The 26,963-nt window shown below is 39.4% G+C and overlaps 1 protein-coding gene and 1 pseudogene across 1 annotated transcript in view; one reads left to right on the plus strand and one right to left on the minus strand.

Moving 5' to 3' along the window:
- Rbl1 (RB transcriptional corepressor like 1) overlaps positions 1-26,963 on the minus strand; it is a 56,761-nt gene that overhangs the window by 20,346 nt on the left and 9,452 nt on the right. The window contains exons 3-14 of the mRNA XM_028855574.2: positions 26,591-26,791; positions 26,212-26,276; positions 25,998-26,126; positions 25,738-25,898; positions 22,073-22,122; positions 21,147-21,333; positions 20,236-20,402; positions 16,405-16,517; positions 15,742-15,845; positions 7,830-7,967; positions 5,751-5,915; positions 3,997-4,129 (exon numbers count right to left, since the gene is read on the minus strand). Coding sequence (XP_028711407.1) covers positions 3,997-4,129; positions 5,751-5,915; positions 7,830-7,967; positions 15,742-15,845; positions 16,405-16,517; positions 20,236-20,402; positions 21,147-21,333; positions 22,073-22,122; positions 25,738-25,898; positions 25,998-26,126; positions 26,212-26,276; positions 26,591-26,791 — 1,613 coding nt within the window. The remainder of the gene's footprint in view (positions 1-3,996; positions 4,130-5,750; positions 5,916-7,829; positions 7,968-15,741; positions 15,846-16,404; positions 16,518-20,235; positions 20,403-21,146; positions 21,334-22,072; positions 22,123-25,737; positions 25,899-25,997; positions 26,127-26,211; positions 26,277-26,590; positions 26,792-26,963) is intronic.
- LOC114681842 lies at positions 13,981-15,029 on the plus strand (annotated as a pseudogene).

A 26,963-nucleotide genomic window follows, 5' to 3' on the forward strand; every position in this document is an offset into this window, starting at 1 on the left:
TTGGTTCCTGGATCCTGGATGCTGGAGGTAGACCGAGCAGAGTTCTCCAGAGAATACCGCCAGACTGCGCTTCACCTTTCCCAGACCGTTACCTATCCCTTCACTTGTAAGTTACCCCTCAAAATAAACCTCCCTTTTAACTACGTGGAGTTGTCTTAATATTTAAACCAGTATCTGGCACCCCACTTTGGGTGCCATTTTTGCAAAATACAAATAGACAAGATATTTTAACTGTAATTCTTGCTTGATAATTGTTTTGTTATATGTAATTTTACTACGTTAAAGTTAAAACCTTCCTTTTTGAAAAAAAAAAAAAAAGGGGGAAGTGCTGTGGATGATTTATTGACAAAACGCTGATTGGCCAGTAGCTAGGCAGGAAGTATAGGCAGGACTAGCAGAGAGGAGAATTGGGGGAACAGGAAGGTGGAGTCGGAGAGAGGCCAGCCTACCGTCCAGGGAGCAACATGTAAAGACAACAGGTAAAGTCACGAACACGTGGCGACATATAGATGAGCAGAAATGGGCTGAGTTAAGTGGAAGAGCTAGTCAGTGGTAGACCTGAGCTAATGGCCCAACAGTTTAATTAATATAAGTTTCTGAGTGATTATTTTATAAGTGGTTACAGAGTCTGTGTTGCTGGGCAGGACTGGAGAAAACTCCAGCCACACTGTGGTTTCTGAGTTAGTAAATACAGATCATCCTTAATAGGTCCATCAGAAAACATGAGCAAAAGTGACCCATGCCACTGCTGACTTAGCCTTAATTTGAAGGTCTTCTCCGATCAAAACCAAAGTGAGGATTACGATTTGTTGAGGTGGATCAGTCAATTAAGTGCCCATCATGCAACCATAAGAACCTGGGGATTTGGAGCCCCAACACCCGCATAAAAAAGCCAGGAGTAGTCACACAGGTTTGTAACCCTAACAAAGGGGGAAGGGGGAACGAGGATGGGCAGAGACAGGCAGATCCCAGAGTTTACTAGCCAGCCTGCCTCAAGAGAAAAGGTGAAGAGCACACGATGCTAACCTCTGTCAGACACACAGTTAGGGACTAGGCCTCTTCAAAGCTACAATCTACAGCACTGTCTCCGTCTTTCCCCTCAGTGGAGACGAAGGTTCTCCAGACTGTTTCAATACTACTCGTTCTTTTTAAAGGAAGAAGAGATGTTTTATTCTAGAACCAAATATGAGTGATCATGGTCTAGGAACACAGATTTAATTTATCCCAAATTCTGTATTTCAATATGGAAGCCGTTTTATAAAGTGTTCATATTAACATAACAAAGATAATCATGAGACAAAAGCTGACTACAGCACCCTGGGGCAATCTCTCCTGTGGATCCCTTGTGCTTTCTGATGGCATTCTCTCTCTCTCTCTCTCTTGGTTTCTTGAGATAGTTTCTCTGTGTAGCCCTGGATATCCAAGTACAGTGAGCAAGTCAGCACTCCTCCATGGCCTCTAAATCACCTCCTGCCTCTAGGTTCCTACCCTATTTGAGTTCCTGCCTGACTTCTCTCATTGATGGACAGTGGAACTATAAGCTGAAATAAACCTTTTCTTCCCCAAGTTGCTTTTGGTGGTGGTGGTTTATCACAGCAATAGAAACCTAACTAAGAAAGTCACTAATAATTATGCATGTCAAATAATTAAAAAAATGGATTTTGTCCTCCAAGAGTCAATATACTCTCAATAGTTCCAGCATTGTTCAAAAGTTCAAGTCCAAAGTCTACTTTGACTCAGGAAAACTTTTAGTTGTGAGCCTCTAAAAAACTGTAATACAAGTTACATTATTTCTGGGTTTTGTTCTTGAGGCAGGGTCTTACAATGTGGCCATGGCTGTCTGGGAACTCACTGTAGACCAGACCAGGCTGACCTTGAACTCACAGGGATCCACCTTCCCAGAGGTACTGAGTACTGTGATAAAGCACCACCACCACACCTAGCTCAAGCCAACTATTTCTTTTCTTCTTTTTTTTTTTTTTTAAAGATTTATTTATTTATTATGTGTACAGAAGAGGGTGCCAGATCTCATTACAGATGGTTGTGAGCCACCATGTGGTTGCTGGGAATTGAACTCAGGACCTCTGGAAGAGCAGTCCGTGCTCTTAACCTCTGAGCCATCTCTCCAGCCCCCTCAAGTCAACTATTTCTTTTTTTTTTTTTTTTTTTTGGTTTTTCGAGACAGGGTTTCTCTGTGTAGCTTTGCGCCTTTCCTGGAGCTCACTTGGTAGCCCAGGCTGGCCTCGAACTCACAGAGATCCGCCTGGCTCTGCCTCCCGAGTGCTGGGATTAAAGGCGTGCGCCACCAACGCCTGGCTTCAACTATTTCTAAGATCTATTCAATCCTACATTGCTGTCCAGAACTTTTTACCACTTTCCTAAGCCAATTTACCAAGTATACAATGTGCTCTTTTTTTTGTTTTGTGAATGTTAGGCAAGCATTCTACCACTGAATTTTTAAAGTTAGGGCATCTCAGTTACCTATTTTACACTCAATAGGTAATTAGTCAATCCACTTTTAAAACATAGGTAATAAAAATTACTCTGGCAATGATGTGGAGGCACTGTGTATTAGTGAGATGGTTGGGGAAGCAGCTCTGGCTAATGAAAATCTTTCAATGATTCTGGATGTTGTAAAAGCAGCTCTGCCTTCTTTAGTCCTTAGTAAACAATTCTAGCTCCCATGACTCACAAGAGTCTGCAGATTCCTGAGATACCTTTTCTTACCAGAGCACTTGCTTAGCATAGCAAAACAAAATAAAAACGTACAAAGAGTAACCCAGATGATGCTTGCTGCCTTCCCATGTCATCTGTAACAGAGCATCTTTATTTTTGCCCTGGCAAACTGTCACTTTTTAAAAAGTGTGGATGGATCAGCTATTATTTGTATATTCATTAAATTGAGTGTCTATCACAGTTTTTCCAGTATTTGCAAAGTAGCCGTAGAACAGGCAATGTTTTCTCAACTATGTTAAGAATTCAAGGATGCAAAGTACACACCTGTAATTCTAGCACTCAGGAGGCTGAGGACAGAGGAGCTTAAGTCTGAGGCCAGCCTGGGATACATAGAGAAGCTTTCTCAAAAATAAAACACACTAAAAACTAAGAGTTACATAATTCAGAAAGCTGAGTGTGCCAGTTAGTATGTGGTAAGAAAAACAAGACTGCACTACAATCTCCCCATTACTAAGGCTCAAAAGGTGTAATTTTAAGAGTGTAGATAAGTCTTTCAGGGGATGTAGTTCAGTAGTAGAGGACATTTTTTTAAAAAAAAATTATACTTTAATTTATTTATTTAGGAGAACAGCAGACCGTAGTGCACAAGCAGAGGTCAGAGAACAACCTGAAGGAGTTAGTTCTCTCCCTCCAGCATGTGGGTCCTGGGGAAATCACACTCAGGTTGCCAGAATCAGTGACTAGATCCAATACCCATTGGGCAATCTTGCCAGTCCAGAAAATCTTTTCCTTTCTCCTTTCCTCCCATCCCCTTCCCTCCCGACAGGGTCTTTTTCTATATCCCTGGGTGTCCTGGAACTCACTATGTAGATCAGGCTAACCTTGAACTCGCAGAGATCTGCCTGCCTCTGCCTCTAGAATGTTGGGATCAAAGGCATGCATCACCAGGCCCAGCCCAGAAGTGCTTTTTTTTTTGTTTTCTCGAGACAGGGTTTCTCTGTGTAGTTTTGGTGCCTGTCCCGGATCTCACTCTGTAGACCAGGCTGGCCTAGAACTCACAAAGATTCGCCTGGCTCTGCCTCCCGAGGGTTGGGATTAAAGGTGTGCACCACTACTGCCCGGCTCCAGAAATGCTTTTAATACGAAGAAAGTATATAAGGGGCCATATAGAAGGATGGGTTAAAGCAGTGAGCTTCTTGTCAAATCTTAGTGAAGAAATGAGATGTTTTACTATACTATGGAGTTTGAAATTTTTTTCTTAAAAAAAAAAAAAAAAAAGGTCTTTGTTCCCCCCCAGTATTTCATCAGTGTCATACCTACCCTTTCGAAGACTCCCGCTATCAGTCCGAACTTCCTTCACTCTTGGATGTATTATTGGAGACATTGGCATCATGGGGAGATGTCCCTGTACATTTCCTCCATTTCCTATTTCAAAGTTATTTGGGAATATAACCTACAGAAAACAAAAACCACTTCATCTTACAAAGACGAACACAGTAATAGAAACTTATGAGAAAAAGAAACTTTAGTTTATTTCACTTTCCTTTTTACTTCTCAAAATGTAACATTTTTCAAAAGCTCCAATAGTTACAATGTGACCCAGTAATTCAAAGCATAGATAAAATACCACTCAAGATACCTAAGGAAAATGAAAACATGCCCATAAGACCTATGTATGAATGTTCATAGCAGCATCTTTTTTGTTTTGTTTTGTTTCTCAAGAGGGGGTTTCTCTGTGTAGCCCTGGCTGTACTGGAACTTGCTCTGTAGACCAGGCTGGCCTTGAACTCACTGAGACCTGTCTCCCAAGTGCTGGGAATCAAGGTGTGCCCCACTACCGCCTGGCCATTTTTGTTTTTTTGAAAAAAAATTTTCATACAATATATTTTGATCTGGCTGGAGAGATGGCTCAGCAGTTGAGAGCACTGACTGCTCTTCCAGGGGGCCTGGGTTCAATTCCCAGCACCCCCATGGCTGCTCACAACCATCTGTAACTCTAGTTCCAGAGGATCCAACACCCATGGCAAAACATCAATGCACATAAAATAATAATAAATTTAAAAAAAGATAAAATATATTTTGTTCAAGTTTTTCACCTCCCCCAATTTTTCTCAGATCTACCCCACCTTCCTACCCACTCAACTTTAAGTTCTTCCTCCCTTTAAAACAAACAAAACAAGAAACACACACACACAAGCCCTCACAAAAATGAAAATAAGTGAAAGACCAGTAAGACAAAAACTGCCAATACAAAGCAAAATGAAACAAAAGTCCATAAAAATACCACTTAGTTTGTTTTGTGTTAACCAACTACTTCTGAGCAAGGGGCCTGCCCTAAAAGGTAGTTGATATACTCAGTGAGACTCCATCAGAGAAAACTGATTTTCCCTTTGCTAGGAGGTATCAACTGCAGACAGTTTTTAGGTTGGGGTGGAACTCCCTGTTCATTTCCCCCTCTCAGTGCTAGTATGCATTTGGCTTGAACCTTTGTAGAGCATCGTTCTTAACAGCCAAGAGAAGGAAACTTAAATGTCTATCAAATGACAGATGAATGAGTAAAATGTGGCATATCTATCTATTCAATGAAGTATTTGACAATAAAAGGAAATAAAAGGCTGACACCCACTGCAATATATATGAAAGGGAAACGAACCAGACGTCATGGACTTAGGCACAGCCATTTACATGACTATGCAGATCTATAGAGACAGCAAGTAGATTCGTGGCTGCTTAGGGTGAGAAAGGGAGATTAGAGAGAAGGGACAACCAAGTAGTGAGAGAGTTTAACAGAGGTGACACCTATGTCCAAAACTGTTACCATGAATGTACATAGTAACACACTATAACCCACTCAACTGTACACTTTAAATGGGTGAATTGTATAGTACGTCAATTTTATCTCATTTAAAAAAACTGACTGGGCGGTGGTGGCACAGGCTTTTAATCCCAGCACTGCAGAGGCAGAGGCAGGTGGATCTCTGTGTTGAGGACAGCCTCATCTACAAAAACCCAAACAAACAAACAAACAAACAAACAAACAAACAAAAAATACTATTAGCTGAGGCCTGACTTACTTCTTCACAGGTAGGAACTTTGTTTGCAGAAGCATAGAGAGCTTCCCACAGTGCAGAATTATTACTCCAAGCTAAACTCTCCAAAATCTGCTCTTCAATGCTGTTCAGGTGTTTCACCATATCTCTGGAAAGCCCCTCCTCTGAGCGGATCACCACCTCAATAACCTGGAAAGGAGAGAGTTGACATAGCAATGAGGTTAGTTAGACTAACAAGCAATCACTGGTCTGGGTATACAAGCATGAATGACCCTAGCTTTACTGTCACACAGAACCACATTGGAGCCATAATTCTGTGAACTGCTAGTATCTGTATATATTATAAATTAAAATACAAGATGCTTTTAAGCCTTTTTTCCCTTTCTCTTTATTCTTCTCATACAATACATATTGACTGCAGTCTCCCCTACCTCCCATTCTCCCAGCAGACCCCGCCCCCAGATCCACTGGCCCTCCATTTCCTACCAGAAAGAACAGGTTTCCCAGAATATCAACTGAACACCTTTAAAATATTGCCACACTGCGCTGGAGAGATGGCTCAGAGGTTAAGAGCACTGACTGCTCTTCCAGAGGTCCTGAGTTCAATTCCCAGCAACCACACGGTGGCTCACAAGCATCTGTAATGATGCCCTCTTCTGGCCTGCATGCACACATGCAGGCAGAACACTGTATACATATAAATAAATAAATAATAGTAAGTTAAAAAAAATATTGCCACATGCCAGGCTGGCACAACAGGTAAAATGCTTTCTACACAAGCAAAGAGACTGGAGTTCGCCAGGCGGTGGTGGCGCAGGCTTTAATCCCGGCACTTGGGAGGCAGAGGCAGGTGGATCTCTGTGAGTTCAAGGCCAGCCTGGGCTACCAAGTGAGTTCCAGGAAAGGCACAAAGCTACACAGAGAAACCCTGTTTCGAAAAACCAAAAAAAGAAAGAAAGAAAAAGAAAAAAAAAAGAAAAAGACTGGAGTTCAGAACCTCAGATCTCAAATGAATGTTGGTGATGTGGTAGCCTGCCTCTAACTCCAGCCTTGGAAGGCAGAGATGGGGGATCCCTGGATCAGGCTGGCTAGAAAGACTAGTTATACTGGCAGATCTGGGTTTCATTAAGAGACCCTACTTCAAAAGAACATGGTAAGAGTGCAGTTGAAGAAGATACCCAACATCAACTTTAGGTTTCCACACGTACATGCTTATAGGTACATGCCCACCCACAAACGCAAGCATGCATACATGCACTCATACATACCATATATAGACACATGAAAAGGGAAAAAAACAGAAAAATATTACTACATGGTTGAAATATGTCAGTGAAAGAGTACTTGCCTACTATGTACAAGGTCCACAGAACTAAGTTAATTAATTAGTTAAAAGAGCAGAGTAAAAGAAAATTACACATATTTCTTTCATGTCTTTTTGGTTTTGTTTTTTGAGACAGGATCTCAGGTAGTCTAGGCTGACTGTGAACTTTCTATGTAGCCAAGGATGATTTCCTGAGTGCTGGGATTACAGGGAGGCTTGTAATCCTCATGTCTGTTTTTAACGGATTAAAAACAGATCCAATGGGTATAAACTGGTGACTAGTCCAACAGTGGTAGGAACACAGTCCTAGACTCCAGTCTAGCTTCTTTTTAATCTACTTCTCCTTTCTAGTATCTCCAAAGAACAGAATGAACTATTCGAAAATAATTATGTGTTTCTTCTCTAAGAAAATACTGACTAGTTAATGACTCTAGCTAGCATAGGGAGAGGGCCTAGAGGCTCTGAAATGATAGACTTTCAAACCCACAGTAGTATCTGGGTACATGCTTAAGGAGGCAAGGCCTAGGACAAGGAGAAAATCTGAAGTTAAGTACTGAGTCACATTTGCAAGTCCATGATTTGAAAAGGAACTCAAACTATGAAATTTGGCTCAATATACTCCTACTTTCCTTTTATCTTTGATTATACCCCAAAAGGAATAATTATCAGAACACCTCCAAAAATATTTTCTAAACATTGCAACTGTGTTTCTTCAACATTAAGATAAATGTGTTTATGTGAGGTATACATACCATAACAGAACTTTGCAATCACATTACCTTATAAAAATAAAATGGTTGCAAATCGAGAACTTCAATAATCCACGGGAAAGTACGGGGTGAGCTATATGCAAAGAGCACAATTTCCAGACAACAAGCCATCAAGGATCTATGAAATATATCTTGCTCCAAAAGAACCTTGGGAAAGAAAAAGATCAGAGTTTAATTTCAGTCTTGGTCCTTCTAGAAAGAAAACTATAACCTAGTGGTTGGGAGATGAGGCAGAAAGACTTGTATTCAAGACTAGCACCGAGTTGTAGAGGAAAATGGAGACTAATCTAGGCAGCATATAGAGAAGGACAGGTGGGAGGGAGAACAGACTATAAAAAAAAAAACCCGACAAAATTATTTGTAAAAAATTATGCTAAATTATCAGAGATAATAGGATATTAGGATATAGGTCCATTAATGTCATATACATATGTATGTATCACATATATGTACATACACATATATCTCACTTTCAAGCTAGTAAAGTTTTCCAATTATATTTACTTTTGTTTATTATAGATTTTGATTTAAATGAGGTACACGTAAAAATCTGCTTTGAAATGTTAAATAAAATGGGTGATATTTCCATTGAAAGAAAAACTTAGGATTGGTTTTCTTTTAATTTATTTAATTATTAAAAATACCAAAATTTAATTATTTTGTCAGCATAAATGTTAGCACTGAAATAGAAGATAAAATAATGCAATAGCTAAAAGTTCAGAGAAAAATATTTCACTGGGAAGACACAAACCTCTTTCACCATTGAATATAAGAACTAATATGTTTTCAGGTTTTTGTTTTTTGAGACAGGGTTTCTCTGTGTAGTCCTACATATCCTAGAACTCACTCTGTAGACCAGGCTGGCCTTGAACTCACAGACATCCACCTGTCTCTGCCTCCTGAGTGGTGGGATTAAAGGTGTGTGCACCACCACTACCGGGCTATGTTTTCAGCTTTTAAAAACAGTCATTTGGGGGCCAGAGAAGAGATGGTAAAGTTGCCTGACAACCAAGCTTGACAACCTGAGTTTAATCCATGGGACCGACACAGGAGTGAAACTGACACATCACTTCCACATGCACACCTTGCCACATGCTCTCTCTCTCTACACACACACACACACACACACACACACACACACACACACACACACACACTTAAAAACAATGGCTATTGGAGCCAGCAAAATGGTTCAGTGGGTGCCGGTACTTGTGCAAGCCTGACAAGCTGAGTTTGATCCCTGACCCACATGAAGTTGGAAGAAAAGAACTGACTCCACAAAGTTGACCTCTGACCTCCAAACGTACACCATGACATGCACATGCCTGTACACAAAACATATGCACAATACTATTTAAATCTGCATTCATTTATTTTGTTTGCGTATGTACTTGTGTGCATGTACACAACCGTATGTACCATGATGCCCATTGGGGTTATTTATGTGTGCTACGGGGATCAAACTAAGGTTGTCAGCTTGCACAGTAAGTGCTTTTTACCCACTGAGTCATCTTGCTGAACTCCAAAACTACTTTTAAAAAACCTATCTAGTGTCCTTCTTTTATCAACAAGAGAATAAAAGAACAGAAACCCCATCTAGGAAGAGTCATCTGTAACTACAAACCACAAGTCACACTAGACAAAGACCAAAAGGAGAAAGGACAATAAATAACTCGGCAGACAGAAAGACATTCAACTATATCCGAGGGCCCGTAGACAGACACTTGGAGGAACTTGATATGCGGAGCCCGGAGGAAGCACAGCAGAACGCAATGGAGGGAGGGGTGAGACAAGGACTGGCACAGAGGGCAGTTCAAACCTGCAGGGTGAGAGTGCGCCAGGCTACACAAAACCAGATTCTGAGGGTCAGTGAGGGAAAGCTGTTCTTCAGAGGAGCTGAACAAGACTCACAGGTACTTAGAAGAGGTCAAAGTCTGTAAACTGGACTGTGAGACAGTTTCCCTTCCTTGTCTTGCTCCATAACACCAATAACCAGGCAAGAGATTAGAACAGAACAGTAACTGGTGAGACTCTCATCACCTGAATCACTGGACTTTATCCTCACAGTTTATCAACTTTTTGGTGCTTTATTCATATGTAAGTGGACAATCAAGAATGACCTACCATTTGCAGAAAACCTTTCCTTGAAATACAGAGCAAAATATACAGAAACACTTAGGAGACATGTTGGGCAATACAAGAAAACATCAAAGAAAAATAATTAACCTTAGAAATAAAAAAGAAATGCAAAAATTTAGGGGTACGTGCTCAGTGGTAGAGCACTTGCCTCATATACACGGGGCTCTGAGTTCATAAAACAGAGCATTGTAAAACTATAAAACAAAACAAACACAATGAATCATAGGTTTAGATGAAAAGTTTAGATGAAAAAGGCAGCTCTGTAGGAATGCCCAATGGATAAATGTAAAACCCACAAAAAGGCACAGTAGAAGGCTATGGTTGTAGCATAGTTGGTTGAGTGCTTATCTAGCATGCACAAAGCCCTGAGTTCCCTACCACCATATAAACTGAGTATGGTGACACATGTACATAATCCCAGCACTTGGGAGGTGAAAGCACGAAGATCAGGAGTTCAAGGTCATCCCTGGCTTTTCAGTGAGTTAGAGGCCAGTCTAGGCTACATAAGATCCTGTCTCAAAAAAAAAATAAAAATAAAAAAATAAAAAGCTAGGCGGTGGTGGCGCATGCCTTTAATCCTAGCACTTGGGACTCGAGAGGAAGAGCCACATCATTGTGAGTTCGATGCCAGCCTGGTCCACAGAGCGAGATCCAGGATAGGCACCAAAACTGCCCAGAGAAACCCTGTCTCGAAAAACCAAAAAAATTATTACAAATTTAACATCAGTGGTAAAAGAAAGATACTGAAAAATTCTAGAAAGAAGGCTGAGGCAGTAGGATCAGGAGTTCCAGACCAGCCTACACCACATACCAAGTTCCAGGCCAGCTTGGGATGCAGAGAGAACTATTTAAAAGAGTCATGAGCTAGAGAGAGAGCTCAATGGTTAATACCATTGACAGCTTACAGTTCTCAGTCAGCCATATGGTGGCTCATGCCATCTATAATGTATATGCAGATAGAGCACTATATACAAAAATAAATCTTAAAAATTATTTTAAAAAAAGATTTCCTAAGCTGGGTGGTGGTGGCACACACCTTCAATCCCAGCACTCAGGACGCAGAGGCAGGAGGATCTCTATGAGTTAGGGGCGAGTCTAGTCTACAGATTGAGTTCCAAGACAGCCAGGGCTATACAGAAAAACCCTGCCTCAAAAACAAACAAACAAACAAGCAAACAAATAAACAAAACCAAAACAAAACATATATCTGAATGAGACAAATTCACAATTACATTCAAACATTTTATTTATTTATTTTTTATTTTTTATTTATTTTTTTTGGTTTTTCAAGACAGGGTTTCTCTGTGTAACTTTGCACCTTTCTTGGAACTCGCTTTGAAGACCAGGCTGGCCTCAAACTCACAGATCTGTCTGCCTCTGCCTCCCAAGTGCTGGGATTAAAGGCGTGCGCCACCACTGCCCCAAACATTTTAATATCCCTCTCTCAACAACAGAAAATCAGGAAGGAAATAGACTCAGCAATGTCATGAATAATAATAACAGAACTCGCAATGTCATAAAATATAACTGGACATTTAGAGATATTTAGAAAACATTCCACACCACAGCAGAATATACATTTTCTTCAGGTTTCTACAAAATATTTACCAAGATAAACTCTGTCTTAGGCTACAAATATAGTATCAATAAATTAAAAGAGATAGATTCATACAATGTGTTATAAAGTTGTAAAAAGGTTAAGCAGTGGCTGAGTGTAATGTGCTATAAAGGGCCAGCATGAAGGCCTTTTTGGTAACAGAGAGTTCTACGTGATAGACACCATTTATCTGTGGTTTTGCTTTCTCAGGTTTCTTTTATTTGCCCATGGTCAGTCTTGATTGAAAAAATCTTAAATGAAAAGTCAGACAATAAATCTTAAGTTTTAAACTGTGTGCTATTCTGAGCAGTATAATAAAACATCACACTGTCTCACTCTATCCTGCTGTGGATGTGAATTATCACTTTGTCTAATATATCTATACTGTATATATTACCTGCTCATTAGTCATTTAGTAGTAGTGATCATGCTGTGTATCTCAGTGCTTATGTTTAACCCTCATTTTACTTAATAATGACCCAAAAGTGCAAGACTAGAGATGGTAGCAGTTTGGATATGACAAAGAGTAACCACCAAGTGATTTGTCTAGGTGAAAGGATAAAAGTACTATGAAGTACTTAGAGATGGATAATATTCACATAATTATATATATAATATATATAATAACAATCAATAACATCTTGTTATAAGTATTATTAGTAGTAATTATTAGTGTTACTCTCTCACTGTGCCTATATAAATTAAACTTTAGCAGCCAGGCATGCTGACACAACTGTCATTCTAGCACTTGGGAAGCAGATCAGGAAGATTGCAACCAACTTTGGCTACATAATGAGATCCTGTCTCACAAAACAAAAACAGGCTGGTGAGATGGTTTGGCAGGTAAGAGTTCTTGTCATGAAGCTTGAGGACATGAGTTCAAAGCCTGGGACACACCAGGGTGGAAGGAAGAAACCTAAAGCTGTCCTCTGACCTCCACATACATGCTACGGCATATACGTGTACAAATATATGCTTAATAAATAATAACTATTTCAAAACCCCCAAAGCAAGTAATTTTATCACTATAATATAAATAGTATATAAATATATTTTATATAAATATATTTATTTATATAAATACTATTTATATTATAGCAGAATAAAGAAATACAAGATTAGGGGCTATCTGAATACTAACTCTTCTCCAAAAAGGGGGACTACTGTATCTTGATTTTTGTGCCGGTTACATGACCGACACAAGGTACACCTGTAGAAGAGTAGACACAGTATTTCACTGTCAAGTTTCTTGGTTTTGATAGCATACTATTAAATTGTAATCCCTGTAGGAAACTGATCTATCACTTTTGCAACTTTCTAAGACTCTATAACTAACTATTTCAAAATAAAAGTAAAAATTTTACTTCTCCCTCAGGTGTTCCATTAAGATGTCAGCATAAACATGAGACAAATGTATGAAATTTGAGAAAAAGAACCAATACTAAAGAAGTAAGATGAAAAATTCCAGGGTGAACACAGAAATTCTATTCAAATAGTTACACAGCATCCTTACATATCTACCTGTCTCTACTGGCACAGAAGATGCGAGGACTCTAAGAGTTGCTGCAGAGGCATAGAGGAAAGAGGTGAAAGCTGAACCATCTTACTATAGGTTTAACTTTGTAAAAATTTCTTTAAGGGGCTGGAGAGATGGCTCAGGTAAGGGCACTTGATGCCAAGCCTGACAACCTTAGTTTGATCTGCAGGACCCACATGGCAGAAGGAGAGAACTGACTCCTGCAAGTTATAATATGAGACACGACGTTCACTCAACACACACTAAATATATATGTAAATACAAAGTAAATGTACAGAACAAAATAGAAAACACTCTTAGCAGTCCTCGAGGTGATCAGACTTGGTCAAATGTTCAAAGAAACCCCCCCCCCTTTTTTTTTAAAGAAAAACAAATACTCTTTTACAATTTAAGAATTTCTGAGTTATGAACAAATTGATAATTATTAGCTTAATAGTTTGAGGGCTAGAGTGCTTATCAACAGGAACTGGGAATGAAGGACATAGAAAGATCAATTATAGGGAGAGAACACTGATGGTATACTGCTGTGGCATAATGCTCTTGTACACTGTAAAGATTTGTCACTGAAACTGGTTCAATAAAACACTGATTGGCCAGTAGCCAATCTGTAGGTAAAGTAACCAGTCTAGGAGAATTCTGGGAAGAGGAAAAGCAGTCAGGAGTTGCCAGCCAGACACAAGGAAGCAAGATGAGAATGTTGTTTTGAGAAAAGATACCAAGCCATGTGGCTAAACATAGATAAGAATAGTAGGTTCATTTAAGTGTAAGAACTAGTTAGTAATAAGCCTGAGCTACCAGCTGAGCACTTATAAGTAACATTAAGATTCCAAGTCAATTATTTGGGAAGCAGCTGCTGGGTATTTGGGAACAGGCAGGTGGGAGAGAAACTTCTGCCTACAGTATAGCAAAGATGATGTTTTTGTATTTTACTTTTCTACCTCAAGATGGATGTGTCAAAATCAACAATAGAAATTAAAAATAAAATCATCTTGTCCAAATCTGCCATAAACTGCTGATCCTCCACAATGGCATGTGAAATCACTACTTCAGATAACAACATGGCTGTGTGCCAGCACCATGTTGCGGTTGAGAGCAGCCATGGGCCAGCAAGCGTTGGCCCTGCTTCAGGGCCTCTAGGGGGCACTGCGGGCACTCAGGCGCTTTGAAGGTCAAGATGTGCAAGGGTGTGGAGCCACATGAGCTTTGTCTGTATTCCAAAATGTTTTTCATTCAATTTGGGTAACTATCCAAAAAAAACCTGAGTTCATACCTTCAATTTTCTATAGAACTTAAACCAGGTTTAAAGCTAAACACCCAGATGTGAAACTTTCTGAACTGATTAAAAAAACTGTGGCCCTGTGGAGGGAATTACTGTATTCAGAAGAAAAAAAAAAGTATATTAAGCTAATTTTAAGGCAGGATGGAAAGCATACAAAGAAGCTATGAGCAAGTTTAAAGAACAACTAACTCCAAGTCAGATGATGTCTTCTGAGAAAGAAATCAGGCAAATTTTTTTTTTTTTTTTTTTTTTTAAAAGCATTATTAAAAAGGAGAGAATTGGTTGGGGATTTAGCTCAGTGGTAGAGCGCTTGCCTAGCAAGCACAAGGCCCTGGGTTCGATCCTCAGCTAAAAAAAAAAAAAAAAAAAAAAAAAGGAGAGAATTAATTTTGCCTGGAAAAACAAAAAGACCTCAATCAGCATATTTACTATATAAAAGTTTCCAAGAGGCTAATGATGAATCTGCTCAGGGGAAACTGAGACTATACCAGGTTTGGAAAAAAATCTGTCTAATGCACATATATTCAGCTTGCTAAAGATGATAGACTTCGTTATGGTAACAAAATGAAGTCTTAAGAAGAGCAAATGGCTGAAGTTGGACAGAATGATCTCATCAGTCGTAATATGAAATGATCAGATGACATCACTGAGAATTAAGATTGAAGAAGAGATGTCTTTGTGATTAGGCACAAGAAGCCAATTAGGTTTCAATGCCTCAAGTTGTTGTCAAATTAGAAAGGATAAAGTTGGTTAACATTTGATATTCAATTCCTGTTTCTGTAACTCATCGACTTCTGCCCATTGAATACATTTCTACTGGTATTTTCAAGCCCTGACAGACAGTGGGAATTCCTGCCTTTTGCTTAAGAACTGGAGAGGAGCTGTCCATGCAGATGTGGTGGTGATCACTCTGCCTTTGATGGAGGCAAACAGACGGTGAGGCTTTTACACTGGTGACAGTTATGTGTGAGTGTGCACCTTGTATTCTGGGGCCAGAGCTGCTTTCACAGCTGTTGCAGAACCGTGATGTAACTGCGTTTTCAAAGCAGCTTCCACACTCATTAGGTAAAGTCTAGCTCCTAGGCACAGGTCAAGTGTAGAGTTGATGGCAGTACATACAAGTGATTGTTGGTGTTATGACAACGTTTTCTATTAGAAACAAAGGGATTTACACATCTTTCTCATTATCTTTTTTTTTTCTTAAAGTAAAAACTAAGAAATTCTGTACCAAGTCTGTGCCTATTTTCTATATTGCATAGAATAAAAATTCTGATTTTCTTCAAAAGAGAAAAAACAAAACAAAAAACCCACTACTTCCCTGGTAGGACTTTGAGACATTGCTGGTGGCTATGAGGGTAGTTTTACTTACTGACATGTCCATTCCATGAAGTCTTCGTGTTTCCTGGACCATTATAGTCTCTAATATTTTATAATACAAAATTTCTGCCAGTTTTAGTCTGTTTACAGCAAAATCTATGGGAAATAAAGGAAAGTATATGTTATTGAAATTTAGTTGTAAGGACAACTAAAGAGGAAACTTAAATTGTTACTTTAACTATAAGAAAAGGGAAAGAGGACTGGAGAGATGGCTCAGAGGTTAAGAGCACTACTTGCTCTTCCAAAGGTCCTGAGTTCAATTCCCAGCAACCACATGGTGGCTCAGAACCATCTGTAATGAGATCCAGTGCCCTCGTCTGGCCTGCAAACATGCATTTAGGCAGAACACTGTATACATAATAAATAAATAAATCTTAAAAAAAAAAAAAAGAAAAAAAAAGAAAAGGGAAAGAATTCTACTTTGGGGGACACTCTCCATACTTAATAGTGGGCCAATTTTCTTTTTTCTTTTTATTGTTTTTTTCGAGACAGGGTTTCTCTGTGTAGCTTTGTGCCTTTCCTGGAACTCACTTGGTAGCCCAGGCTGGCCTCAAACTCACAGAGATCCGTCTGGTTCTGCCTCCCGAGTGCTGGGATTAAAGGCGTGTGCCACCACCGCTCGGCCCATGGGCCAATTTTCAATTTTTCTTCTTACCTATGTGAGATCCTGGCTGCTTATCTGTGGACTGAGTATAGTGTTGGCAGAAAATCTCTCCTATTCCTTTCACTATTTTTGTAATGTTTTCCATAGGATTCCGCATACAAGATCTATAAAATACAAGAGGGAAAACCCAGATTATCAATATTTCTTAAGATTCTTCAAGACCATAGGGTTGGGATGTAGCTCAGGTAGACTGCTTGCCCAACACACTCAAGACCATTGACTGCACACACACACATACACACACACAGAGAGAGAGAGAGAGAGAGAGAGAGAGAGAGAGTGAGAGTGAGTGAGTGAGTCAGGTGAGCTCAACACTGGGATACAAAATCATGAAGATCATGAGTTCAAGATCAGTCTGGGTTACAAAGCTAAAGAACAAAACTAAAAAACTAAAAACTAGCAGTTTTTAGTGGCTAAAGTTCTATTATGAGTTATGAACTTATAAATTTAAATAAAGATATATATATATATATAGCAACATATAATAAAGATATGTAGTCCCAATGAATTTCTATATAATAAAATTAACGAAAGCAAACTTTCACATGTAAAAAATTACATATAAATTTTTTTAACTTTGACTACCTTATATATGTTATATAAAATGTAAGCATGAGCTATGTCTTTGTGACTGGCTTATTTTATTTAGTATACTCAAGGCCGAGACGCTGTGGTATATGACTGGTTTTCCTTCCTTTTAAAGGCTAAATAATACTTTATTCTATTCACCTGTAGGTATTTTGTTTCCACATATTGATGACCGTGAATAATGTTGCAGGCAATACAATATACAAATATCCCTTACGTCCCTCTAAATCCTATTTCAGCACATGAGAGGGAGAGGCAGGCAGATCTGTGAGAGTTCCAGGCCAGCCAGGGCTGTATAGTGAGATCCTGTCTCAATAACAACAGCATAAGTCCTATGATAATCAGCTTTAAAATTTTTTATTTATTTATTTATTTATTTATTTATTTATTTATTTTGAGACAGGGTTTCTCTGTGTAACAGCTTTGTATTCACTCTATAGACCAAGCTGGCCTCAAACTCACAGAGATCCGCCTGCCTCTGCCTCCTGAGTGCTGGGATTAAAGGTGTACAACACTACCGCCTGGCCCAACCTTTATTCTTCATAAATTCTGTTGTGTGATGGTCTACACATGGACACCAGAGGATGACTTGGGGAATGGCTCTCTTTCCACCATGGGTCTAGGCATCAAATTCAGGCTGTCAGGATTATGCAACAAGCACTTTTACACAATGAGCCACGTCACTACCCAATGTTTTCTATTCTGAGAAAACATCCTATCATTTCCACTATGATTGCACCATTTTCCAACCCTCAACAAGAATGTCCAAGGATTCTAATTTCTTCCTGTTCTTTTTTTTTAAAATTTATTTAACTTTATTTATGTGTGTTGGTACGAAGGTGTCATCCCCTGAAACTGGAGTTAGAGACAGTTGTGAGCTGCTGTGTGGGGTTGGGAATTGAACCTGGGTCCATCTGGAAGAACAGCCAGTGCTCTTAAGCATTGAGTCATCTCTCCAACCCCTAATTTCTTCCTCTTCTTACTAACACTCCTGACCATCTTTTGACTCTGGGATAGTGAAAGGTCTGGCAATCGACGACAGGGACAGGAGGTGACTGCTCAGTGTGGGGCTGATGTGCACTTCTCCAGGTAGTGATGCTCAGCACTCTTTCTTTCATATTAGCCCTTTGTCTCTCTGGAAAAATAACATTTAAAACATTTGTAACTGTAGTGATTTGTGTGGATGAAGAGGGATGTAGGTCACAGCATATGAGGGAACCTTGAGGAAGTTGGTTCTATACATATGTAAATCTTGGGGACTGAACTTATCAGGTACTTGCTGAGCTGCCTTACCAGCCTGCTCTGTTTTTTGTAGGGGGAGGGTTGAGACAGGGTTTCTCTGCGTAGCTTTGGAGCTTGTCCTGGAACTCACTCTGTAGACCAGGCTGGCCTCAAACTCACAGAGACCCACCTGCCTCTGCCTCCCAAGTGCTGGGAGTAAAGGCATGTGCCACCGCTGCCCATCCCACTGAGGTATTTTATTGATATGAATATTTCACAGTCTTAGGAAGTTAATCCCAGGACTTTCATCTATGTGTCTTTATTTATGCCCTGCTTTTTCAAGGTTCACCATGCTAGGCCCTATCATGCCTGCTGACCTTGTCAGTACAATGAGATCAAACCGAAGGGACAGGAGCAGATCAGTCCACTATTGCTCTAGGTCTCTGAGCTACATAGCACATCTCAGGCAGTCACTCTATACTCACTCTTCCTGTGAGGCTTATTACAATTTTGCCATCTCTGTGATCACCAATGATTACAAAATATAACCATGCCTCAGCATCAGCTGGAAGCTGTTGACTGTGGAGCACCCCCCCCCCTTTCTTTATTCGTGTCTATGTAGATCTATGCAGTTGTGTGTGGACACCAGAGGCCTACTCTGGGCATCAATCCTCAGGAACTGGCCACTTTGTTTTTCAGAGCTTCTCTCACTAGCCTGGGTTCTTAGATTAGGCTAGGCTGGCTAGCCAGAGAGCTCCAAGGATCCTCTTGCTTCTGCCTCCTTGGTGCTGTGATTTACAAAGGCATGTCACCACACTCCACTTTTTTACATGGGGTCTGGGGATCAACTCAGGGCTTCAGCACTTTACCAACTAAGTTACCTCTCCAGCCCCTGAGTTATCTTTTAAAACTGTCCAGGGCTCACATAACCAGGATGTGCTCTCCTTCCTCCATAGCCGTCAAGGAAAAGAGGACTGAGCTGCAGAGTTAGGTGCAGCCTAAGTTATCTGACAGGACTAATTCTCAGAAGACAGCAGCAGTGGCTGGGTCTGGAGACACTGGCACCTCTCTCCCTACCCCTGCTTGCTTATTTTTGAGACAAGATCTTGTGTAACCTAGCCTGGCCTTGAACTCCTGATCATTATGCCTCAATAGATCTACAGAGGAAAGAGCTCAGTATAGAATACTAATTAGTACAATTACACCTTTATCAAATATACCCCTTTCCCAGTACCACTTCTTGGGGATGGCCATATGAGAACCATCCATTTCTTTTCCTAACCACTAATTTAGAAGTTTATAAGTCACCTCTCTTTCCCAAAAGGCAGCTACTGGTCATTATTTTTTGATTCTCATTATTCTCTTACTTCATTAGGATTCAGGAAAGAATGGTCTCTGATCTGGCTTCACCCTACCCTCTTTACCAAGAAACACACCTCTTAAAAAGCAAGTCCACAAAATTCCATTATACACTAGCCCTAGTAAGTAACCAGTCTCACCTGGAATAGCCACTCAGGTTGAACTCAGTTAAAGTGAACTTAGGGCCAGGTAGATGGCTCAGTGGGTAAGGACACTTGCTTCTAAGCCTAACAACCTGAATTCGATATCCATAATCCAAATGGTGGAAGGAGAGAAATGACTTTCTCAAGTTGTTCTCTGGCTTCTACAAACATGTCATGGCACTCTTAACCGTCCTCCCATACATATATAAATGAATGCGAAAACATTAAAAAAATCAACTAAAAAGAAAAACAACAAATAACTCGAGTACTTACCAGGATGGAATGTGAGCACTCAACAGACTTTCAAATATACTTGAAAGCCTATTATTCTGTGAAATATCGTAATTTTCAGTAGGTATTTCTGCCTAGATGGCACCGTATTTTGTGACTAAATTGATGTAGTAAAACTTGTCACATGCACTCCTAGCCTCAAAAATTCTGACTATATTAAAAGCAGAACTGAACAAAGAATCTAATTTTAATAAAACATTTAGGAATATATTATACTCACTCGAAAATACTCAGAAGTTGCTCACTTGGTGCATTTTTCAGTCCAGCCACGATACTCTGTAAGCGGCTTACACTCTGAGTAGCTGAAGCAACAGGTGTGGTGACCGCCTCCTTTTCTTGTAAATACCGCCGTCCAGTAAGCGGGGTAGAAGGTGCAAACGACTGCTTCTGTCAGAGAAGGAAAGTGTGTGCAATTAGTGAGTCATCTCCTCTGACCCTGTGTCTGACGCAGCGTCTGCCCATCTTCTCTATCCCTATGCACAGGTCCATTACTTATCACTTTCTTCCTTTTCAGGTCAGCCAGCAGGTGTCCAGCAGTATTATGCAAATGACAGCCATACAAGAGAATCATACTTCCTATGTGTAGTCTCATTTTATCTCATACACCATACCTTAACTATAATGTATATCTATTTTAATTTTATACTTGAGGAAATAGCACAGATAGTAAAAAGTTTGTCTGTGCTAATGAAGTTAATATAAGAGCTGGGAAGCAGGCCCCCACCCTCCACAGGAGTCAGTTTTCCATTGGCTTTTGTCCTCTATAAGTCTCACACATAAACATGGAATTAAGCCTTGGTCCTCAGCACTCCAGTCTACACTTACACAGCAAAAGCCAGAGAAAAGCAGTTTGTGTCAAGTGTAGGGAAGTAAACAATTCTGAAGCAACATAACACAGGTTAAGCTGAGGCAAAGAGCCTGGTAAGAAAGCCCGAGCTTACGTCCAAAGTCATACAATGACAAGCCCAGGTGAACTTGAAAAATGGATGTAAGCTGTGACTAACAGTAAGAGTAAGTGCTATAGTAGAAGAAACTCAATATTTAACTTGAAAGATGCCTCTGCTGTTAGTAGAATCACACAGAGAAAAGACAAGTATCATTCAGAACTGAGGCCACACTAGGTTATATTACTTTTTCAAAGTGTTGTTGAAGGTTGTATTCCACATTGGCCTGTGATGTCAGTTTCTCAAATGGGGTGTCAGCAGTGAACTTTCGAGGTGTTCCAATTTCCTCCTCTGCATCTGCTCCCAAAAAGATCCTCTCATCAAAGTCGCCCACAGTTAGAACATACTCCTCATACTCCTTGTTAACCGCTTTGCTGCAAAGAGAATTGCTTTAAGCTGCCAGAACGAAACTGAGCTGTACGACAGACACATCTCAGATGAAGACAGATCATCCTACAGCTTGGAAAAAGTGATGGCTCTGTATTTTTATTGCCTTTGCATATCAAATATCGGAGGTCCTTACCTGATTAAGAACATTCATGCTGGTCACAGCAATAACTTACCTTGAAGTGCAAGTGAAAGGAACCATATACTTAATCTTAAAACAGTGAAGCTAATTCGAGAAAATAAAGTAACAGCTGATCACTGAGGAAATAACAATGGCTTTGAAACAGGGGCATTCTCAACTGCTAATGTCAATTAATTTGAAGACTATAAACTCAAATACAGATGTCACTGGGTATATTTCTGAATTCTCAGGGGAGTACAGCTGTTTCAAATGCCAATGTTTCTTAAATGTATTTAACTAACAAGGCTTAATGACAATTCCATTCAATGCCATTAAAGTAAGACTTTTGAATTTGAAGAAATTATCTTGATATTTAGTGTTTCACTTAACAAATTTCCACAAATCATTATTGCCAGTCTGTGACATGCCAGGCACTATTTGTATTAGCTATTTACCTATTGTCTATAAGATCTCATGTAGCCTAGGCTGGCCTCAAACTCACTATGTAGCTAAGGCTGGCCTTGAATTTCTGATACTCCTGCCACCAAGTCCTAAGTACTGAGATTACATACAGGTGTGCACCACACTCATCTTTAAATACTTACCTATTATCAGTAAAACTGGAAAGGTCCAAGAGACATTCACCTTTTAAAATCTGGCAACAAAAAAAATAATTTAGGGAATATCAAAAAGCACCAATGTGAGATTTCTGTAACATTTCACATATGTGTAACACATGTAAAAAGAATTATTAAATTTCCAAGCAGGGGCTTGAGACATGACTCAGCGGTTAACAGCACTTGCTGTTCTCACAGAGGACCTGGATCCTGTCCCCAGCAGCCACACAGTGGTTCACAACTATCTATAACTCCAGTTCTAGAGGATCTGATGCCTCTTCTGAGCTCTGAAGGATCCTGCACACATGTGGTACAAAGACACATTCAGTCATACACACACAGAAAATTAAATATTTTTAAAAGGACACCTAGACCAGTAAAACCTCTATCATAGAACATTAAAACAAATTTAAAGTCAATTTTTTAAAATCTTCTAGCACCATCCTCCCAAATAAGTAAAATCAAAGGTTTTTGGTTTTAATGGTACTGGATATTGAATCTAGGACCTCACTCACGCTAAGTGAGCACTACACCACTGTGATACACAACCCTAAAGACATTTTCAAAATACTGCAAGGTTTGTCTACAGCAGTTCTTTTCAAAATTTAAAAGTATTTTCATTAATTCTTTAAGAATTGCACATAAGGTATTTTGACCATATTTACCCACTTCTAATTCCTCCCATATCCACCCCTCCCTCCCTCCACTTCTTAAAATAATCCACTGAGTCCAACTTGTGCCATCCATAAACCTGGGAAGAGGGTCATCCATTGGAGTGTGGTTAACTTCCATGAGCCATACCGTAAAGAACACAGACTCTCCCTCCCGTGAAGCTATCAACGAACCATAGTTCCTTGGTTAGGAATGGGGGCTCTTCCTACTCCATACTAAAATGTTGACTGGATTGATGCTGTGCAGGCAACCATAGCTGCTTGAACTCATTGAGTGGAGTGGTTCTGTCACATCCCAAAGATATTGTTTTGCTCTGGTCCTCCCTAACCTCTGGATATTAGAATTCCCCCACCACTTCCAAATGATCTCTGAGCCTTGGGAGGGGATGTGATACAGATGTCCCTTTTGTAGCTAAGCATTCCACTGACATTTACTCTCTGCACTGAGAAAGCATTTTTAACAAACTTTAATGATTTAATGAGTAATTCTAGTGAAAGAGATTCATTATTAAACACTAATCTATGAGAAGGAAAACTAAAGTTACTATAACACACTTCAGGCAAGCAAAAAGTTTAAAAGGAGAGCCAGATGTGGTGTAGCAGATGCTTGCAATCCCAGAACTTGAGAGGCAGAGGAAGAGGATTAGTGGTTTAAGGTTATCCTTGGTTCTACAGTGAGTTTGAGGCCAGCCTAAAGTACATGAGACCCTGTCTCAAAACAAACAAATAAAAAAGATTAAAAGAAAATTTAGGGGGCTGGGGCTGGGTCCCAATGGTACAGTGCTGGCCTAGCATTTACAAAGCCTTGGATTTGATCTTCAGTACCACAAACAGAAACAGGGGAAGACCTTGATTCCTATTACTGGTGAGAAAGAAAAACCACAGTTAGCAATAGTTCCATCTACCTCACTAGACTTAGACTGTCATTATGTTGGGTCACAAAGGGAAATGCCTTCAAGAGCAAGGGTCCATCATATGTGAATGGAGAGAGAAGAGCTGAATGCACATTTGCCATCCTAAAAATTACGGTCATCATTTAGCTTGGTAATAGTTTACTATGTAGAAATTCCAACCCTTAGCTGGGCATAGTGGTGCACACCTTTAATCTCAGTAATCAGGAAGCAGAGGCAGGTGAATCTCTGTGAGCTCTAGGCTAGCCTGGTCTACAGAGTGAGTTCCAGGACAGCAATGCCGGTTATATAGACAAATCCTATCTTGAAAAACAAAACCAAAAAATTCCAACCTTGAATTGCCATAGCTTCTTGTTTTTAAAAGCTTTTTATATAAAAAGTCATGTTATTTAAATAATAAATTGAACAAGATAAAACTAAGTATCATCCTATAAGCCAAACAAAACATCTCTGGCCTTAGAGCTGAAATACTATCCTGTCCAAGTATGCAATCCAGAATACTTGAATAGCCTCCAAGTATTTTCAAAACCAGAATGATGGTTTGGATGATGAGTTTGCTTTGGAATGAAATAAATTGTTATAATAATTATGTCAAGACAATACAGAGGTTTGGACCACTGTACCAAGGTATATTGCATCTGCACAATACATTCTTTAAAAGTTTACTTTGCTGGAAGTGTTTAACATATCTACAAGAAACCATGATGTATACATACTCCAGGACATGTAAGAGTAAACACAATGTATGGAAGCGAGAAGAAACCAGTTAGGAAAGGCTTTGTGCTTCAAGAAAATACCATGGTCTGTGGGATGGCTCAGCAGACACTGGCTCCTGCCACACAAGCCTGGTAATCTGAATTTGATGCCTGGAACCAACTTAAAGATCAAAGCCAAGAACCCATGAAGTTGTCCTCTGGCCTCCACATATGCTGTGGCATGTGTACTCATATATACAAAACAGGCATTCATACACACATACAATAACAGTAGTACTTTAAAAAAAATTTTAAGCCAGGCTATGGAGGCAAACCCATTTAATCCCAGCACTTGGGAGGCAGAAACAGGTAGATCTCTGTGAGTTCAAAGCCAGCCTAGTCTACAGAGCTAGTTCTAGGACAGCTAAGGCTACACAGAGAAACCCTGTCTTGAAAAACAAACAACAACAATAATAATAATTAAATAAAAATCTCTTAATACTAAGTGGGAACCAGAGTGATGATTTAAACCAAATCCTTTGGGAAAAGACAAGGTCTAGTTGTATTATATGATTCAATGTTGAAGAAATAAGTTAATAACTCCTCCATGATAAACTAATTCAGAAATATAAAAAATAGACAATTAATTAGAGAGAAAAATAATTCAGAATGCATGTAAGTAGCCTGCAAGCAGTTTTCTGCTTTATTTATGTAGAACTAAAGCAATAGCTGCAGCTGGGTGTAGTGGCACATGCTTTAATACTTGGGGCAGAGGCAGGAGGATCTCTGTGACTTCAAGGCCAGCATTGTCTACACAGTGATTTCCAGGACAGCCAGAGATAAATAATGAGACCACCTCCAAAACCCAAAAGAGAAAAAACAAAGCAATAGTTGTTATACTATTGCAATGCTTTTAGTAAGCAGCTCTTATCAGAACTACTTAGGGCAGGAAGTCAGTCAGCTCACTCTGAGCTCATGCTTTTCATAAAAATGCTTTATCAGGACAATGCAGGTTCTGTCAGAACCCCTAGAATTGCTGGCATTGCATCTTCCTGACATATAACTGAACACTTTCTTGAACCACTCAGTTTCACTCTTGTGACTAGAGGGCAATATTGCATCACAGCAGACACTGAAACTTGGGACTCAAAAGCATTGGATCCCCTGAAACCGGAGTTACAGGAGGTTATGAGCTGAGAATGGTGGGTACTGGGAATTGAACCTGGGTCTTCTGCAAGAGCAGTAAGTGTTCTTAACTTCTGAGCCATCTCTTTAGCCCCAGACCTGGGACAGCTGACCATGAGTCCACATGTTGAGAAGATTCTTTCCTTTCAGGCTGCTGCTGACTCCTAAACATGGTATTTACTTCTTAGTACCTTCTTATCATAGAGTTTGGAAATGTACGGCTTGAAGTAATGCTCCTTTATTCCTTTTGCTTCTACTAGAAGTCCATCGTGTAGATCACAAAGTACAGCAATGATACATGGAGGCTCTTCTGCAGCTTTGAAGTCAGGAGCATGGAAATCAGATGGTAAACCTAGTTTACCATGAAGGGAACAGGAAGGACAAAAAGAACAGTCAGTTTTTCAACCTTTTCTAAAAATTAATAATTACTTTTCAAAAATAAATATTTTACCTTTAAATGATGGATTTAGCAGGTCTCGTCTATTTGGGCACATAATAGCATTGGCAAAAATCAGGTCCAAGCAGCACAGAAGTAGATGATATGAGTTTACTAAATCATCACCAATCATACGAAAATTACCTTTATAAGGAAAAAAAAGTTAAACATCCAGGGACATCATCAAATCCCAAAGTAGAAATGTAAAGCACTGAGAATGTCAACTTACCCTTAGTGTAAACAAAGAGTGTCCAGCAGAAATTAAAGAGATCCTTTACACTGCAAGGAATTCTCCTAAAATGAAATAATGTATTTTTTTTTTGTCTGACTAACCTGCTAAGCATTGAAAGAGCAAACATAAATAAAAGGGTCAAATTCCTTGTAAAACTCCACTCAAGTGGACAGATGGCTCAGAAACAGACTTGTTAAAACACAATCAGCATAAATAAAAAAAATAATAAAAGTATTACCCTTATTTTCAAATATAAGTAACTACCCATAAATTTCAAAAGAAATTCAAGTCTTTGCAGAAAGGTAATATGCAGACTTTTAAAATTAAACTCTCCTAATAATTTTGCATCACAAATATATGAGATTAAAGGTCTCACCTCTGCTTCCTGCTTCGTGGCAATTTTGGCAGCTCTTCATATGGATTTTGAAATATATCTAAAAAAATGGGCTCAAATTTTTTAAAAATTACAGTAGACACTTCAAAATTTCTCTCTAGCCTTTCTATACGTTCACGAAATTCTTGTGGTAGGTTTGACATGTCCATCCACTTCTTCATTTTACTAAAAAACTGTATTAAGCTTCAAAGAAAGGGAAGAAAAGACAACTTTAAAATGAGTCCACAGAATGGATTGAAAATGACATTTTCTTCATGACTAAAAATCTGTTTTAAAAACCTAAATTTATATAAAAACAAAACAAAACCAACAACATAAACCCTCACTCCCAGTGCTATGAATTACACTGGTTCTC

This window comes from Peromyscus leucopus, chromosome 4, assembly GCF_004664715.2.
Source record: "Peromyscus leucopus breed LL Stock chromosome 4, UCI_PerLeu_2.1, whole genome shotgun sequence".
Classification (NCBI taxonomy): domain Eukaryota; kingdom Metazoa; phylum Chordata; class Mammalia; order Rodentia; family Cricetidae; genus Peromyscus; species Peromyscus leucopus.